Consider the following 16,714-nt stretch of genomic DNA (forward strand, 5'->3'; position numbering starts at 1 on the left):
GTAATAGGAAAAAAAGCGATTAAAGAAAAAAATGTAAAAATTAACAATAAAGAAAGAAATAGTAATTTTAAAGTGTCCCGTCCCCGCGTGCTCAACCAATGTGGAAAACATATTTTTTACTACTGTGAGTCTTTGAGGATTTTTCCCTACATACTTTTTTATTTTTTTGCGGGCCTTTCATCAGTTAGAGGTGGAAGGGCTTGGATCTTCCCACCCTCATATAACGGGACCAAAATTTGCAACTGGCGATGTGCTCTCCTGTAGAAGTGATCCGAGGGGCTCTACAGCCACCTGATCACTGCACCGCCTTATCTGTACCTGCCCCTCCTCTCTGATGAATGAAACCAGAAGCAACAAGGATTTTGTCACGTCCGTTTTGGTTTGCTGTTTACAAGCCTGTACTGCCTTGTAAAGCATCTGATCAAAACAATCTCTGTCTCAGTCGCCATTCCATAGGCATGCTCATCTGTCGATGTAACATCATCTTTAGCAAAAAATTTGGAATTATATTGTGTTTGTGTGCACTAAAATTCTTTAAATTATTTTTTTTCCTCTGAAAATGTGCGTTTTAAAAATGGCTGCGCAAATATTTAGGAATAATTTGGATGTTAATGAATGCTGCATTGTGCATTCTAATTCATGCACATGGGCAAACACGGTGCATGTGTTGGAGTAGCCATATTACCTGCTAATCCCAACATGGGGGCTGCATTTGACCTGAATTTCTTTCTCTATCTAGAAAGCAACTAACTTGGGAGGAGCACATAGGGAAGTCTGAAAATGAATTCTCATCCTTCAAAATTTCTGAAGTAACTTTTTATTTATTTTTTATCTTCAAGTATCATAAAGAAGTAGTCCGTCTGATGTCTGGAGAATTCAGGCAAAAAATTGGTGACAAATACATAAGTTTTGCCAGGAAATGGATGAACTATGTTTTGACAAAATGTGAAAGCGGTCGTGGTACCAGACCAAGGTAAACTATTAACTGGTTGATCCACCGTGATCAAGGTGTTTGTTATAGACTCTTAGGGTTTATGCACATGAAGAATTATAGTCCTCCTAAATGTATACCATACATTTTGCACACCTGGGGAGCTGCAGGAGCCTCATATGCTTCTTTGCATAGGTGTTTACTAACACATGCTCGTCCAACATATTTCTCAAACACGTTGGACATGCATGCGCAAGTAAACACCAATTCAAAGAAGCATCAGCATTTCTAAGAATCTGGCCGCATACAGCCATGCCCTGGTATGACAGGCTGTATGTACACCCTGTGGCCCTCCCTTATTGCATGTTTACTTTGATGACGAAGGTGAAACAAACCTTAACGCCCAGATGAAATTTTGCAATTTTGACGTGTTAATAAAACTGTACATTTGACTGCAACTACATTGTGTATCCAAGTAAATTATACCTTGTTTTATTTTTCAGGACAAATTGGGCTTTCATTTGATGGTAAATGGTAACCGCTATCTCGTAATATATTTTTTCTATATTCTCAAAGAAATAATGGCCCAACATAGTAAATAAATTATATATTTTTTTTAAATGTAGCTGTATATTTCTTGCGATTACCATAACTTTCCATCAAAAAAACTACCCAAAATAAATTCTCTTGCTCCTGACAATCGCATGTACTGTATATTATTTGTTGCATGTACCTGTAGTAGGGTCCAGAAACAATTTTGCGCATTTTGCATTTTTTATCCTACCTTAGTCTTGGTGCTGGGAGCGTGTGGTGAAGCACACTCCCAGCACAAATACAAGAACACATATATGGAGCTCCCAGGTTTAAAGCCTACCTCCTAGATGCTGCATGTATGGTACCGTGTCGTGAAGGGGTTAACCGCTTCCGGACCGCATTGTAGCAAATTTACTGCTACAGCGCGGCCCTTCCGGTGCAGGATCAATTGTGTGTGTGTATGTGTGTATATATATATATATATATATAAAATATGTAATTCTCCATTTCCGCCTGCAGAGGGTGCGTGCTCATGGGCTGCTTCTGCTTTGATTAATTACAGCAGAAGCAGATCTGCGGATGCCGGGTATTTGAGGTCTGCCAGCACCCACCGATCACTGGTGAAACACACAGAATGGAGATCTGCCTATGTAAACAATGCATATCTCCCTTCTGACAGGGGTAAAGAATGTATTTTGTGTCCCTTCAAAGCATGGGATAAAATATATCTCTTTCCCTAGTAAAAGCAGCACACATGTCACAAAAACACTGGCTAGACACACAGTTAACCCTTTGATCGCCCTTGATGTTTAACCCCTTCCTAGCCAGTGTCATTAGTACAATGCAGCGCATATTAGTCATTTAGTGTCCGATTGACCGCTGCAATATCGTAGTCCCACTATAGTTTGCTGGTCGCCGCCATTACTAGTGTATAAAAAAAAATATATACCATAGTTTGTAGATGCTAGATCGTTCACGTTAAGCAATCCAAATACGCTTACTGGGATTTTTTTTTAAACAAAAATATGTGGCAGAAGACATATTGGGCTAAATATATAAAGAAATTTAGATTGATTTCATTTTTAATGGATATGTTTAATAGCAGAAAGTAAAAAAGTATTTATTTTTTTTTTTTGAAAATGGTCGGTCTTTTTTTGTTTATAGTGCAAAAAAATAAAAACCACAGTGGTGATCAAATACCACCAAAAGAAAGCTCTATTTATGGGTAGAAAATGAAATACATTTTATTTGGGTACAGTGTTACATGACCGCACAATTGCCAGTTAAATTAACACAGTGCCATATCGCAAGAAAATGGCCCGGTCATGAAGGGGGGTAAATCTTCCAGAGGTCAAGGGGTAAAGTATACGTAAACCTTAATACTGAAGTGGATTAAATGATCATTTGTTACATGTTTACCACTTTGAAGTGACAAAAAAAAAACACGCAATCCAGTGGGAGCCCAGACACCAATAAAAACCCTACAGGGGTTCTTTCCCTTTCTCATTCTATCAAAACAAAAACAAAAAAAGTGTTGTCTGAAACTAGGTTTTATGCTGAGACTATCAATTGCAGTTATATTGTAAGGCTTCTCAGATAGTTTGTGGGTGTGGCTGTTTTTTGTCATCTGTACGCTGCATTCTTTTAATGTATGGGCAGCCAGATGCACAGGATTAACACATGAAAGAAGTTGTAAACCCTTACATATACACAGTGAAGTAACTGGCCTCAGGTGATACACAAGGATGAAACAAATCTTCCTACTTCCGTTATACATGTTTATCTGCAGCCCTCTAGTCTACATCCATTCAAAGTGCAGAAATTCTAAAACTTTTGTGGGTGAGAGAGAGAGAGCTGAAATTACACTCTGCAGAGCAATGTGAAGAGAGCTCTGAGAGCGGATTGGAGGGAAAGGACACACCTGCTTCACACAGGATCAGAGCTGAGGCTGTCAGCTAGTGATCCCTCCCCTGTCACCTTTTTCTCTTGGTGTCAGGAAAACATGGCAGAAGTGATTCATGCTGATAGCAGTGGAATGAAGCAGCAGACAGAAACTACACTTAGTGCTCTTAATTGAGAGAAGTACACACTATAGGGCGATATGCTTTGTTCATATTTCATGTCTGAAGCTCACAACCACTTTAAGGTTGTGTTTTTTTTTGTTTTTTTTAAACCTTAATGTATTCTGTGCCCCTGAGCACCATCGTAGTGGCGCTCCCAGCTCTGTCCTTCCTCACTGGGTAGATCGATTGCAGTGGGAGCCATTGGCTCCTGCTACCTGTCACTCAAACTGTGATAAGGGGGGCAGGGTTGTACCCAACTGTTTGTGCCTATCGACTCAGGCAGGGGGGCTCAGGAGCGCGCTCAACACAAGTGCCCCCAAAGGAAGCCGCTTCCTATGGGGGCACTTGATGAAGAGGGGGAGCCAAGAGCGCCGGTGGTGAGAAGAGGAGGATCAGGGCTGTGCTGTGCAAAACCATTACACAGAGCAAATAAGTATAACCTGTTTATTTTAGTAACTAGATCACATGCCCTCTATTCTCAGCTGCATAAGGAGCTTGGAGAGCTAGGGGTGGAGAAACAGCAGTAGAGTGATCTTGCCAGTGAATGGCTGTGTGTTGCGGCCTGTCAGCACAGGTCTATTCATTGGAGGACAGGCAGGCTGTGCTCCCAGCACAAACAGAAAACTGACTACACTGGGATGGATGTGCTCTCATGTCTAGCGTTGTCAGTTTGAAACAGGAAAGCAGGGGGACTGACAGGAACACCAGGGATTTCACACAAAGGAAAGGAAACAAAACAATGAAAACAGGATACTTTTTTAACACAAGTACATGGTACAATAGCCATATCAAGAATATGAAATGTTGGGGTAACATATTGTTTACGGTAACTGCAAAAATTCTGATGTTTGAGTGAAATTGCATTTTTATTACATTGGTCACATGTGAGCCAAACGACTAACTTTGTACACAATTTTGTTACCAATGGGGAGAGGCATTCAGCTGTTTGGCACACAGAATATCTTCGAGGATAAGTGATAGCCAGTGATTGTCATGTAAGGGGGATTATTAGTTTTAACCACAGGCGTAGGCAGATTTAAAATGGAGAGAGTCATACAGGTCCAGCATTCAGTTGCTGGATCCATATGCATATAAATGTATTTAAATCAACAATATGAATTTATGTTGTATATTCATGTTTAGCAGCACTGAATACGTTTATAGACATCCTTCTTCTTCCCTGCAGGTGGGCAACTCAAGGTTTTGACTATCTTCAAGCTATTGAGCCAGCATTCATTTCAGCCCTTCCAGAGGATGATTTTTTGGTATGGCTATATTTACAGTGACACTACAGAAATAATAAAAATGTTAATAGAATATTAATATCAATCCATTAATGAAGCTGTAATGGCTCCTATAACAGAGCTGTCCAGCAGTTACTGATTTGAAAGATGCACACATTTTCTCCTTCCTCATGCTGTTCGCTTAATGTAACACGATTGGGAATTTTAATTATTTTCTTGAAATACAGGGTGAACTATATGTCCAATTTTTTATTTTACCGTGGTAATTTAAAGTAATTAGAGGTGAGGTATGGACGGTCATATATGGCACAGTTCATTATTTCATTACGCCTTCTGACATGTATGGCAGCACTTTCCCATGTGAATCAATAATGGCCTCCAGCAGTCTGTCAGTGTAAGATCGTGCTTGAATTGCTGCGTGAATGGAGGTGTAGCAATCCCCAGTTCTTGTGCAGAGATGGTGGAGGATACTGAAAGATAAATATGAGACGTTAGATTACAATACCATAAAGAGGCTGCACAGCAACCTGATGGCTAGTGGTTCAGTCAATCAGCAGAGGGGTGCCAGGCGACCAAAGACGGCTGCCACAGAGGAAAGAACAGCAGCCCTTTTGGCAATACCAGTGTGAATCCAGTATGTGGTATGGGTCATTGCAGGATTTAATGAAGGAAATTAACTGGCAATTATGGAAACCACACTGTGTTTAATCTCTGTTGTGTGAGAACTGTTATGTCCAAATGGAGTTCTTGGAGTTCATGCTGGAATAGATTGAGCAGGAACAAAACATTTTTCAACAAATTCTTTTGACAGACAAGGCCATGTTCCATGTTAGTGGTTTTGTGAACCATAACAACTACCATTACTGGACTCCTAGTACACAGCATTTAGACTGGACCATTTTAAAACTGCAGTCAAGACCATCAGTAACTGGTGTGGCAATTTTGATGGTACGATTGTCAGCCCTTACATTTTGCAGACATCAAAGAATGCTGATCGAGACCTGAATATGATCAAGGAATTTGTCTATCCCATTGTATCTGCTTGGGAGGATGCCGACAATGTGCGCTTCATGCAGAGCGGTGCACCAGCCCATTTTGCACAGACGACATGGGCATGGCTAGCTGATGCTTTCCCTGGACGAGTCATTGGGTATCATGAGAATGTTAAGTGGCCACCAAGGGGTCCAAACTTGGCACCCCTAGACTTTTTCCTTTGGGGGTACCTAATAGAGAAACGTGAATGCCAGGAAGCCTCGGAATGTAACCAGTTTAGGAGAAGTAATTCAAGAGTGTGGGAAAGTGCCAAGTAAAATGTTGCGAAGGGCTGTGCAGAACATTCAGGTCCGCCTGGAGAAATAGGTTTCTAATGCTGGTGCATATTTTGAATTTTTAACGATGAAAGCCCGTGACTGGACCACCTTGTTTATAGCCCTTGCATCCTCTCAGTAAATGTCATTGACCTTGTAAAAGGGAAAAAAAAATGTTGAACATAATTATGGACCTTGTACATGAGTTTAAAGTGGTTGTTACCACAGAAATTACGTTTACTGCCAGCCCCTCTATTATCATGAAGCATAACACAAAGGGTAAATGTTTTTCTAAAATTAAGCTTGTAAATACCGTTTTCCAGTGATCTTCAGGCCGGTTATGTGACTCTCGGCTAGTTTCCTACTTCGATCCAGGGCTACCGCGGGAGTAGCCGAAATCTCCCTCTGACGTCAGCCAGGGAGGTCACGTGACTGCTCAACCCCTCCCGCAGTAACCCTGAATCGGAGTAGGAGACCGGCAGGAGATGTCAGGTGACCAGCCTGAAGATCACTGGTAAACTATATTTACAAGCTTTGTTTTAGAAAAACATTTACTTAATTACTGAATTACGCCTCATTATAATCGAGGGGATGGCAGTGACCCTTGCTAATATTTTATTTCTACTAATAGTGGCAGGAGAAGGGGGTGGAGACAGAGACACAGACACGGAGCTGACAAACAGGGAGGGAGGGGGACAGAGGAAAGCTGCGGATTACGTAACCTTACAACCGTAGTTGGGACTCAGCCATGATTATTGTGGTCAGCTCACGGGGAGGGACAGGCCCGGCCAGGTTCTTGAAGGGTTTACCAAGAATAGAATGAAATTAAATATAGCTTATAGATGTTTTATCATGGTACAGATTTCAGCATGGTTGGACCATTTGTATGGCGATGGTATGAACTGTGCACCTAACTGTAGATAGGATCTGTACCTCTTTACCAGCAGCATGTTTGCGGTTCGTTATGAACCCTTGAACTCCCTGTGGGAGGAAACCAGCGTTTCCAAAGAAAACCCACACGACTACAGGGAGAAAATTTAACCGCCATGCAGATAGTGTCCTGCCCTAGTGCTGCAAGGCCACAGTGATGACCATTATACCACTGTGCTGTGCATGTGTTAATGAATACATACCTGCATTCGCTTTTTCTTTTATTTCTGCCTGAGGTTCAACTGTAGCTGAACACGTAATTTCCCTTGTTTCTAATCCTTTTATTTGCATGTAATTAATACATAATATATGAATATATTTTTAATTTTCTTGCTTCTGTTTTTGTTCTCTTTTCTTTAGAGCTTGCAAGCTCTCATGAATGAATGTATTGGCCATGTTATTGGAAAACCCCATAGTCCAGTTACAGGTTTGTACCTTGGTAAGAACAATGATTATACTTCTTTTATTATTAAATGCTTATAGTTCCTTTTAGAACGTGTCTGTCAGTTATACATGACATTACTTCAAAATCCTCTACGTTAATCCACCAACTAGCACTGCGTGCAGATGATTCTGTGTGTTATGTATGCAAATTAAATTAACTTTTGTTTTCTAATTTGCTAAATAAATAGGCTTAAAGCTTAACCACTTCTATACTGGGCCTGTTCTGGCACTCCTCTCCTACATGAAAAAAATCATTATTTTGCTAGAAAATTATTCAGAACAAACAAACATATATGTTTGACCCTAGGAAATAAAATGGCGGTCGTTGCAACTTTTTATGTCACAGTATTTGCGCAGCAATTTTTTGCAAAAAAGGTGTTTCATGATTTAAAAAAACAAAACACCAAAGTTAGCCCAATTTTTTTGTATAATGTGAAAGATGATGTTACACCAAGTAAATAGATACCTAACCTGTCACGCTTAAAAATTGCGCACACTTGCAGAATAGCCCCAAACTTCGGTAATTAAAAAAATCTAGGTGACATTTTAAAATTTTTTTACAAGTTTAGAGTTGCAGAGGAGGTCTTGGGCTAGAATTATTGCTCTTGCTCTTAACGTTTGTGGCGATACCTCACGTGTGGTTTGAATGCTGTTAACATATGTGGGCGTGCGACGTACGTATGGATTTGCTTCTGTGAGCGATCACACAGGGACGGGCTCTTTAATTTTTTTTTTTTTTTTTTTTTTTACATTTTTTCACCTTCCTTTTACATATTTAAATGTTTTTTTTTTTTTATCACTTTAATTCTTATTACAAGGAATGTAAACATCCCTTGGAATAGAAATAGTGCATGACAGGTCCTCTTTATGGAGAGATGTGTTGTAAGACCCCACATCTCTCCTCCTAGGCAGGAAAGACTGATATAAAAAAAAAAAAATACGATCTTGGCCTTTTCTGCCAAGTCAAGGGCAATGTTTACAAATGCTGGGTCGGGGCGTGACGTCATAACATTGCACCCGGGTCGCCAAAGGTCAGAGACTACCGGGGACCATCTGGTCCTTGGTATTCCTTCCTCAGCTTGCCGATCGCACGGGCAAACTGGTAGAACCCCTGGAGGGCAGTGGGAGGGGGGGGGGCACGGCATCCCCTCCCGCCGCCTGTAAAAGCGATTCATCATAGTTCTTACAGTGCAGTGACTCGCCAACAGAAAAAAATGATAGGCTGTAGGGATCATTCAGATATCTCCACTCAAAGTCCAGGATGGGCTAGAAGTGGTTAAAAAAGCTAAACTAGTAATATTTTAAAAGAGTAGTATGGTCTTAAAAAACAAAAAGATAATTTATGCTCACCTAGGTGGATGCAGCATCGATCTGATGCTGCATCTTTTCCCCCCTGGCTGTGCAGTGAAAACTGAGTGATAAAACATTGTCTCCATTCTCCCCTCCACTCTGAGCAGAGAATTGTGACTGTTAGTAGCCAGCTCTCTGCTCTGCCCCTCCAGTGCTCACTGGAGCACTGGGCTGTGGAGGGGGTGGGGGGTGTTAGCTCAGCCCCTCAGCAGATCACTGAGAGGCTGAACCAGCTGCTGGTCCAGGCACCTGGGTGGATCAGATTGGCTGAAATCTGATCACAGGAGTGCAGAACTAAGTGCAGTCCTGTGACCTATAGGCGAAGTACAGCCAAAATAGCTTTGGCTGTTGTTCTCCTTTTTAGGAGCATGTGTTTGAGGTGGTTACTTTGATATGTTTGCATGATAAAGATAGACAGAAATAGTTTTACAATGTCGTATCAATAGTTCATGTTTTTAGTCCTACCCTGATGGTGCTTTTTGTGAAATGTAAATTTTGGCTTCCTTTTGCCTTAATACTTGTAGTATTGATCAAACGTTAAAAAAATACTGTTACTATATCAATAAAGGGCAATATGCTCTTTGCCTTTGTTATAACAAATGCTTGTTTCTAGAATGTTTTTTTACTCTTTACATGAATTTATTAAAGTTTAATGTTGCTGTTTGAGCCATCTCCTTTCATGGTTGCAAAAACTGAGTAAAACAAGAACTTTTGGTGGGGGGGGGAAAAAAAGCCCTATTTTTGCAGCTGCACGGAAGAACGGCTCAGACGTGTATTTTAGGGAGATGAATAGAAGATGATTGTAGTCTCTGTGTGTTTCCATGGCAGTGATGCAAAAAAGGTTTTATTGGCAACAAGAGCTTCTTTCATCCTTGCCTTTTAAAACCCTTTTTAATATGTTCATCACAGCTGTACACTTGTCAAAAAGATATTCTAAACACGCTATATAGATATAAACCGGCTATAAGATATTATAAACTGACATACTGGTATAAAGTTAATTTGTTGTCACACTTACTTACTGACGGATGTACAAGTAGGAATAAACACAGCTTAAAAAAGACTACCCTGTAAGTGCCGGTTCACACTAGGTCGCTGTGACTTAGGGGGCGACCTGTGAAGTCGCGTGCAGCGCAACTTCGACGCGACTTGCACGTACTTCATAAAATGAATGTCTATGCAAGTCGCCTCCAGGTCGCCCCGAAGTAGTACAGGACCCTTTTTCTAAGTCGGAGCGACTTGTGTCGCTCCTATTAGAACCGGTCCTGTACTACTCAATGACCGCGGCGGTGCACGACTTGGCAGGCTGACCAAGTTGCCTGACAAGTCGTATTAGTGTGAACCGGCACTTATACAATCGTGTCATGTTAATATTGTGTATGCACGTTCTTTTCTTCTTTTTGTATTATAACACCGTATTTTTGCATATTAGCTACACATCGCAATAGTCCCAGACCTGTGAAGGTGCCTCGATGTCACAGTGACCCACCAAACCCTCACCTCAATACTCCTACACCAGAAGGTTTCAGGTATTATTTTTTTTTGTAATAAATGTGAAATGACATTTGGCCCAGTACTTTTGTCACAAAATAGAACTGAAATTGTTATTTTGTTCAAGAATAGTTGAATTACTCAGTATCGCACTTTATGAAGCAGTTGGCTGACTTCTACAGTATACCTTTTTAAAACTGGGTAGAATCATTGCGGAGTTATAAGTTCAAATCAATGTCCTTTACAGGGGTTTTCCTATAAGAAAATGTGTTAAGTTTCTTTACCATGGGAGCAGTGTGCATCTGCATGTTCTCCCAGGCCCAGTCTTTTTGCTTATCACAACTTTCCTCAGAGCTTCGTTAGTGTGGTGAAAATTCACATTGCAAAAAATACCCAATCATGTGCAAGGAAAAAAAAAACTACATTTTTAATTGCACATGATTGAATGACAGAAGTCAGAAAAGTTTCACCTCATTCACTAAACTCTGGGAAAATTTCCCTTGCAAAGTAAACAACTACTTGCCTTTATCATATCAGCCACACTGCCTTTCTTTGACTTGCATCTTCCCTTTAAAGTATTTTTTTACCTAGATAATTAACATATTTTTTTTTTTAAATTGCCTGTTTATTAGATTGTATTTTGTGTCTGTCAGTGGGCAAATTGGTAAATTTATACCCAGTTTTTTCCTCATTCGTTATATTTTTTATTTTAGATCGATGCACTATATACAGTATATCCTAGTTAACCTTATATGTAGTTCAAAAAATAAAGTAGACTAGCAAAGTTTTATAGCTGAGGAAAAGCATGGTGCTTGTATTTCACTACCACCGTTAAGGAAAGATCGCACTTTGCTTATGCGGCTTATTATGTTGTTCCTGTGGCTTCAATACCTTTTGTGTCACTGACTTGGAGCAAATGTGTAAGCTGAGTGTTCTGAATAATGGGATTGATTTAATAAAACAAGAGTGCAAAATCTGGTGCAGCTCTGAATAGAAACCAGTTAGTTTCCAGTTTTTATTCCAAAGCTCAACTGAACAAGCTGAAGTTAGAAGTTGATTGGTTTCAGTGCAGAGCTAATGCAGATTTTGCACTCTCTAGTTTTAGTAAATCAACCACAATGTATTGCATTTTTGTTCCAGGTCGGTGACTTAGCATCAGAATTAAAGACAGCTGGGTAGTTAGCAGTTTTAGGTTGTACAAAGAGGTCAGTAATGAAAGCCTCTGTATTTCTCTCAGTTGAAGTTTCCTTTAAGGATATATATTTTTTAAACCTTTATTTCAAAAGTAGCCTTTCATGCTTTTTATGGGGCTTTTTGTTTTGACTGAATCCTCTTCACATAAATCTCTGTTGTTCTGTGCAGCTCTGCTCAACGCAGGTTGAGACTGTAAAGGGATCTGCGAAAGGGCAATGCTTGAATCACTGAACATGTCGGGTTACATTTAGTAGCTGAAATTATCTGAATCAAAGATACAGAAAAGATACAAAAAACTTTAGGGTTTGTTAGGTAAAGTAGTGTCTGCAAGTTTGTTTGTTTTTTTCTTTTATAGCCTAAATAAGTCATATATGTCTTCACAGTTTGCAGTTTTTCTGTCTTTGAGAATGAATTTCAGGAAACATATGAAAATGATAACATTTATGTTTAGGAACAACATTTTTTTTCGCCTCATAACATTGGATAATGTTTTAATATTTTTTATTAAGGGCTCCTAGTGTTTTTAAGTTGAAGATATTTAAGGATGGACAGTCTTCCAAAATGAATCAGCCAATCAGTTCATTCTAGGTACCAGGAAACACTTAGGGGACAAGTCGTTTGTGCTTTCTATACAAAAGTCATTAGGAGCATTTGCTCTAGACTCTGCAGAGCACATAAAGATTGAACTGAAAAATGCTTATTCACTTATATATATCATTTATATCTAGATATGTTAAAATTAAACTGTACTGAGCCTGCAAAGTGCCTATCCATCTCTGTCTTTGCATCTAAACAGACGATTCATATATTGGAAACAAAGCGGATTCATCCATCTTGTTATAAATGTCAAGGGTTTTTATTCATAGATCTCTAGAGATACTTCTTGATGTTTTTCTTCTTATCACAGCAATCGAATTGTCACTTGTGATGTGAAGAACCAACCCAGCACAGCTGCCGGTCGCCCAACTGCATTTAGTAGCGACTCGGTTCAACAAAAATCCTTCAGCATTGTAAATGATAACAGGTAGTGCCACCCTGTCAGGTCATCTGCTATTGCAATGTCTACAGGTGTTTTCTGCTGGGCGCTTACTGACTTTCCTTATTAGCTTTCTTATTCACCTTCGTTCTAAACCAGTGTTCTAAAACTTGAATGTTTCTTTTGTGTTTAATCGGCTATTAATGCTTTTTATTTTCATATGTTACTTTAAAACATTAATAGCCTATAATTTTGCTCTATGCATGTGCTGTTTTTAATATGCTGTTGGATTAAATATATTTATGAAACAATGTAGGGGCAAAACTGGAAATTCAGCTATTTCCCTGTCAGAGTTCTTCAAAAATAGAAAGAAAATAGGGAACTGTTTAAAAAGCCGAGTTTAAGAAAAAGAAAAGGCCTGCTATAGCTGACCTCTTTTCAAAATGCAAACTAGTAAAGTTATACGATCTGCTTTCTATCAGCCTTGCTTGGCAACAAGTCATAATTTAATAAGTAGGATTTATGTGCATTCAGAATGCTGATTCATTGCTGATGATGTAATATAACGGGGCTAGGAAAGATCCTGTGAAACTCCAGTTTTGTTGAAAAAAGAAAATCCTCCCTGTCATGTCAAATGCTTATGCTGTGCAAACAAAACTTTTTAATTTGAAAGCGAACTGGATGTTCTGCCTTTCAGTTTAAATCCTAATGTTTTAATAGAAAATATTTCATTCATCTTGACCGATCCTGACTTTTGTCATGCAGTATAGTTTATGGCAACACCTTGCAATGCAAAAACAAAAAAGCACAGCCTACTTATTTTTAGTGCACACCACCACAGCACAGATTGCCTTGTCTATGCTATGGGAATGCATTGGACAAGGCTGTCCAGCACAGTTCAGCGCATATGGTATGTATGAGACCTTCGATATGAAACTGCTAAGTGAGCCTATCAACTTTATTAGGAATACAATATTCCAAACATCAGACTTCTTGAAACTGAAAGTTGCACACTCTCTGTAGAGTTCTGACAGAAACAAAGAACCTTTTATTAGTTGCAGTGTGTGTGGATTCTGGAAAATCAGATCTACAAACTGAGCATTCTTTCCATGGTTAATTCTCAAGAAAAAGAATGAAGGGAAAGAGCATTTTAAATGAATAAGAATGCTGACATGGAAAGGTAATTTAAAAACCTTTTGTTAAAAAAATGCTTGTGTAGAATTTATGTATGTTCTACCTCATTATTAAATTAAGTTGCGTTTTCCTTCAGCCCTACTATGTATGCTTTATTTTCCTATGCTCTATGCTGTTTCTGTCATGGCATTTGTTTTTCAAGACCATCAGCACTTGTTTTTCAAGACCATCAGCACTTGTGAGCGTTCTGCTGTCTTTGCTCCTGTAATATAATGAAAATGAACAGTGCAACATGATGTAAGCGTCGTAAGACCATTTTTCACGCACAGAGCGTCTACTTTATTCTTCGGTCTTAAAGAGTGTAAATTACATATCAGACCTTGGATGTAGACATCGATGGTAAATATGCTTGTTTTTAGAGCACCAGGCAGACTTTTTTCATCTCTCCTCCTTGCAGCCTGTGTTCAGTGTGGCATGCATGTGCAATGTCAGCCTCAAGGATAATAACTGGGCTCTTACCGAGAAGAGCTGTGTGACATGCCTGTTGGTGCTGCATTGACTTATATTTCTGCATCTGAGGTCTAATATTTCCATTTCGCATTTAGCCCTGTTGACTGCATCAGGCAGTGAACAGGGCTCAATGCGAGTCATGATTTTAGTTATATTTTAACAGCTGCTGTATCTAAACTCTTTCCACAGGCGTGCACTTATAACAACTTCATGCTTTGTATGGTGCAGGGAAGCGATTTTCTGATTCGCCCCTATGGATAACTGCATGCTAGACAGCTCTTTGCAGCGTTCTCAATTAAAGTGGTAGCAAACCAACTTTTTCATCTTTTACCTGTAGGTACTGTGAATATCTCCTAAACTTGCACTGTTTAGGAGATTTTCTCAGTGCATGCAGCCGATGATGTCACCAGCGCATGCACTCTGAAGATCCAGCATACCGTGCCACACCTTCAGAGCCCATGCAGTAAACGGTGGCTCCCGCACGCATGCGCGAGAGTGATGTCATCTCACCCCCAAGCACTCATGTGGCTGGAGGCTGCGAACCAGGAAGCAAGACCCCAGGTGAAGGTGGAAGCCCTCTCAGCGGTGATAGTGCAATGCTGGAGGGCTTCATTTTAAGGCAAGTTTCTCATAATGTGGTGGTTTGTGGTGCTTACTAGCATATTTGGCCATTGCATTGCAGGGAATTTTTTTCTCCCTTCTTTTACCATGGTTTACTACCGCTTTAAAACCAGTAGGAAAAAAATAAAAAATAAAAATCTTGAAAAGAGGTAGCGCATCTGAGAGAGAATATTATCCACCCATAAAGCATAGAAGCAGAATATTACATTTGTGATTCCTTCATAGATTCCATTCTATATCAGGTATTTGTTGGGATATGAAAGAAGGAAGTAAAAATGGTGAACGCAAACATGCCAGGAGATATATCAAGTGTCATAATGGAGAATAATATGGACATTGTTACTAGTAATTATTAATAATCTTACAGTATAATCCATTGCAGTATGTTTAGCACACCTGGAGATTAACCAAATACTGTATATATGTTTTAAGTCAGAAATGATAAAGGAATTGTCTGCTACAATTTTTGTCTGTCTTCCTATCTGTAATAATATTAAAAAAGAATAGCGCAACCATGCAAAAGAAATGACTATTAAATATGGAGACAATCCATAAATAAAAATGGGGGTTTAGTCCCACCATATGGCCATATCGTGCTCAAGCCCACCACTGCGTCAAAGTACCCCATTATCAGTGGGTCCTACACTATCCATAGAAAAGGGGTGAATCCAGCCTCTCCAACCCTTGGAGACAACACTCCTTGCTGGGATGGATGTGCTAATGCACTACAAAGGACTCCTCCTGTATCTACTTGATGGTGGACTCTGACCATCAAGTAGATACAGGAGGAGTCCTTTGTAGTGCATTAGCACATCCATCCCAGCAAGGAGTGTTGTCTCCAAGGGTTGGAGAGGCTGGATTCACCCCTTTTCTATGGATAGTGTAGGACCCACTGATAATGGGGTACTTTGACGCAGTGGTGGGCTTGAGCACGATATGGCCATATGGTGGGACTAAACCCCCATTTTTATTTATGGATTGTCTCCATATTTAATAGTCATTTCTTTTGCATGGTTGCGCTATTCTTTTTTAATATACATGTTGCTTGGTCCATAGCTGCACCGGCTTTAGATATACATGTTCAGGGTTTGCTCCCCCAATTTTTTGCTTGTTTATCTGTAATAATAATTAGCCACCTGAAATCTATGTTTTTATTATTATTATTATACAGGATTTATGTAGCACCAACAGTTTGTGCAGCGCTTTACAATATGAGGGAAGACAATACAGTTACAATACAATTCAATACAGGAGGAATTGGAGGGCCCTGCTCGTTAGAGCTTACAGTCTAGAAGGGAGGGTCAAGTGAAGCAAAAGGCAATAACTGGGGGGGATGAGCTGATGGTGAAAATGGAAGTACAGTTGTTAGGTGTGGGTAGGATAGGCTTCTCTGAAGAGGGTTTTCAGGGATCGTCTAGAACGAAAAGAAAAATCTTTTTCTGCTGCCTGTTTGAGGATATTTTCCAATGGGATTTCTAATTCTGGTGACAACCAGGGTTTCCCTCACTCTAGAATACGTGTCAAACACAAGACCTGTGGGCCGAATTCAGCCCTCCAGGCCATTTCATGTGGCGCTTGCACCTCTCCTGCAGCTGCGACACCCCCTTCGTCTCTGCCCCCGCCTTGCAGTTGGCAGCAGAGCGGGGGGAAGAACTCCTCCTCCAGATCCTGCTCTTCTCTGTGCAACTGCAGAGAGAATAGTCTCTGTTCCCCCTGTCTCGGCAGTCAGAAGCAGAGAGGAGGACATAACTCCTACAGATCCTACACCTCTCTGTGCAGCTTCAGCACCCGCTCGTCTCCGCCTTCCTTGGTCTCAGCATCCAGCAGACTACAGCTGCTGACTCCAGACCCTGCACTTTCTGCCTCAGTTTTGCCCCAGTCTTTTTCAGCAGCACAAGGTGTAAGGGGGCTATACTGTAAGGGCGGTGGTGGATTCTTGACTTCTGATACTGGGGGGCTGTTGACATCTGATGTAAGGGTGAGGT

The 16,714-nt window shown here is 40.2% G+C and overlaps 1 protein-coding gene across 5 annotated transcripts in view; it reads left to right on the forward strand.

Moving 5' to 3' along the window:
- MAP3K4 (mitogen-activated protein kinase kinase kinase 4) overlaps window positions 1–16,714 on the forward strand; it is a 207,036-nt gene that overhangs the window by 138,574 nt on the left and 51,748 nt on the right. For 2 of the 5 annotated variants that reach the window (XM_082249104.1, XM_082249106.1), the window contains 5 exons: window positions 840–973; window positions 4,715–4,793; window positions 7,370–7,448; window positions 10,236–10,332; window positions 12,396–12,512. In XM_082249104.1, the coding sequence (XP_082105230.1) occupies window positions 840–973; window positions 4,715–4,793; window positions 7,370–7,448; window positions 10,236–10,332; window positions 12,396–12,512 (506 nt within the window). The remainder of the gene's footprint in view (window positions 1–839; window positions 974–4,714; window positions 4,794–7,369; window positions 7,449–10,235; window positions 10,333–12,395; window positions 12,513–16,714) is intronic. The other 3 variants (XM_082249105.1, XM_082249108.1, XM_082249107.1) reach the window with 3 other exon arrangements.

The sequence above is a fragment of the Pelophylax lessonae genome (genome assembly GCF_965119305.1).
Source record: "Pelophylax lessonae genome assembly, chromosome: 3".
Lineage (NCBI taxonomy): Eukaryota > Metazoa > Chordata > Amphibia > Anura > Ranidae > Pelophylax > Pelophylax lessonae.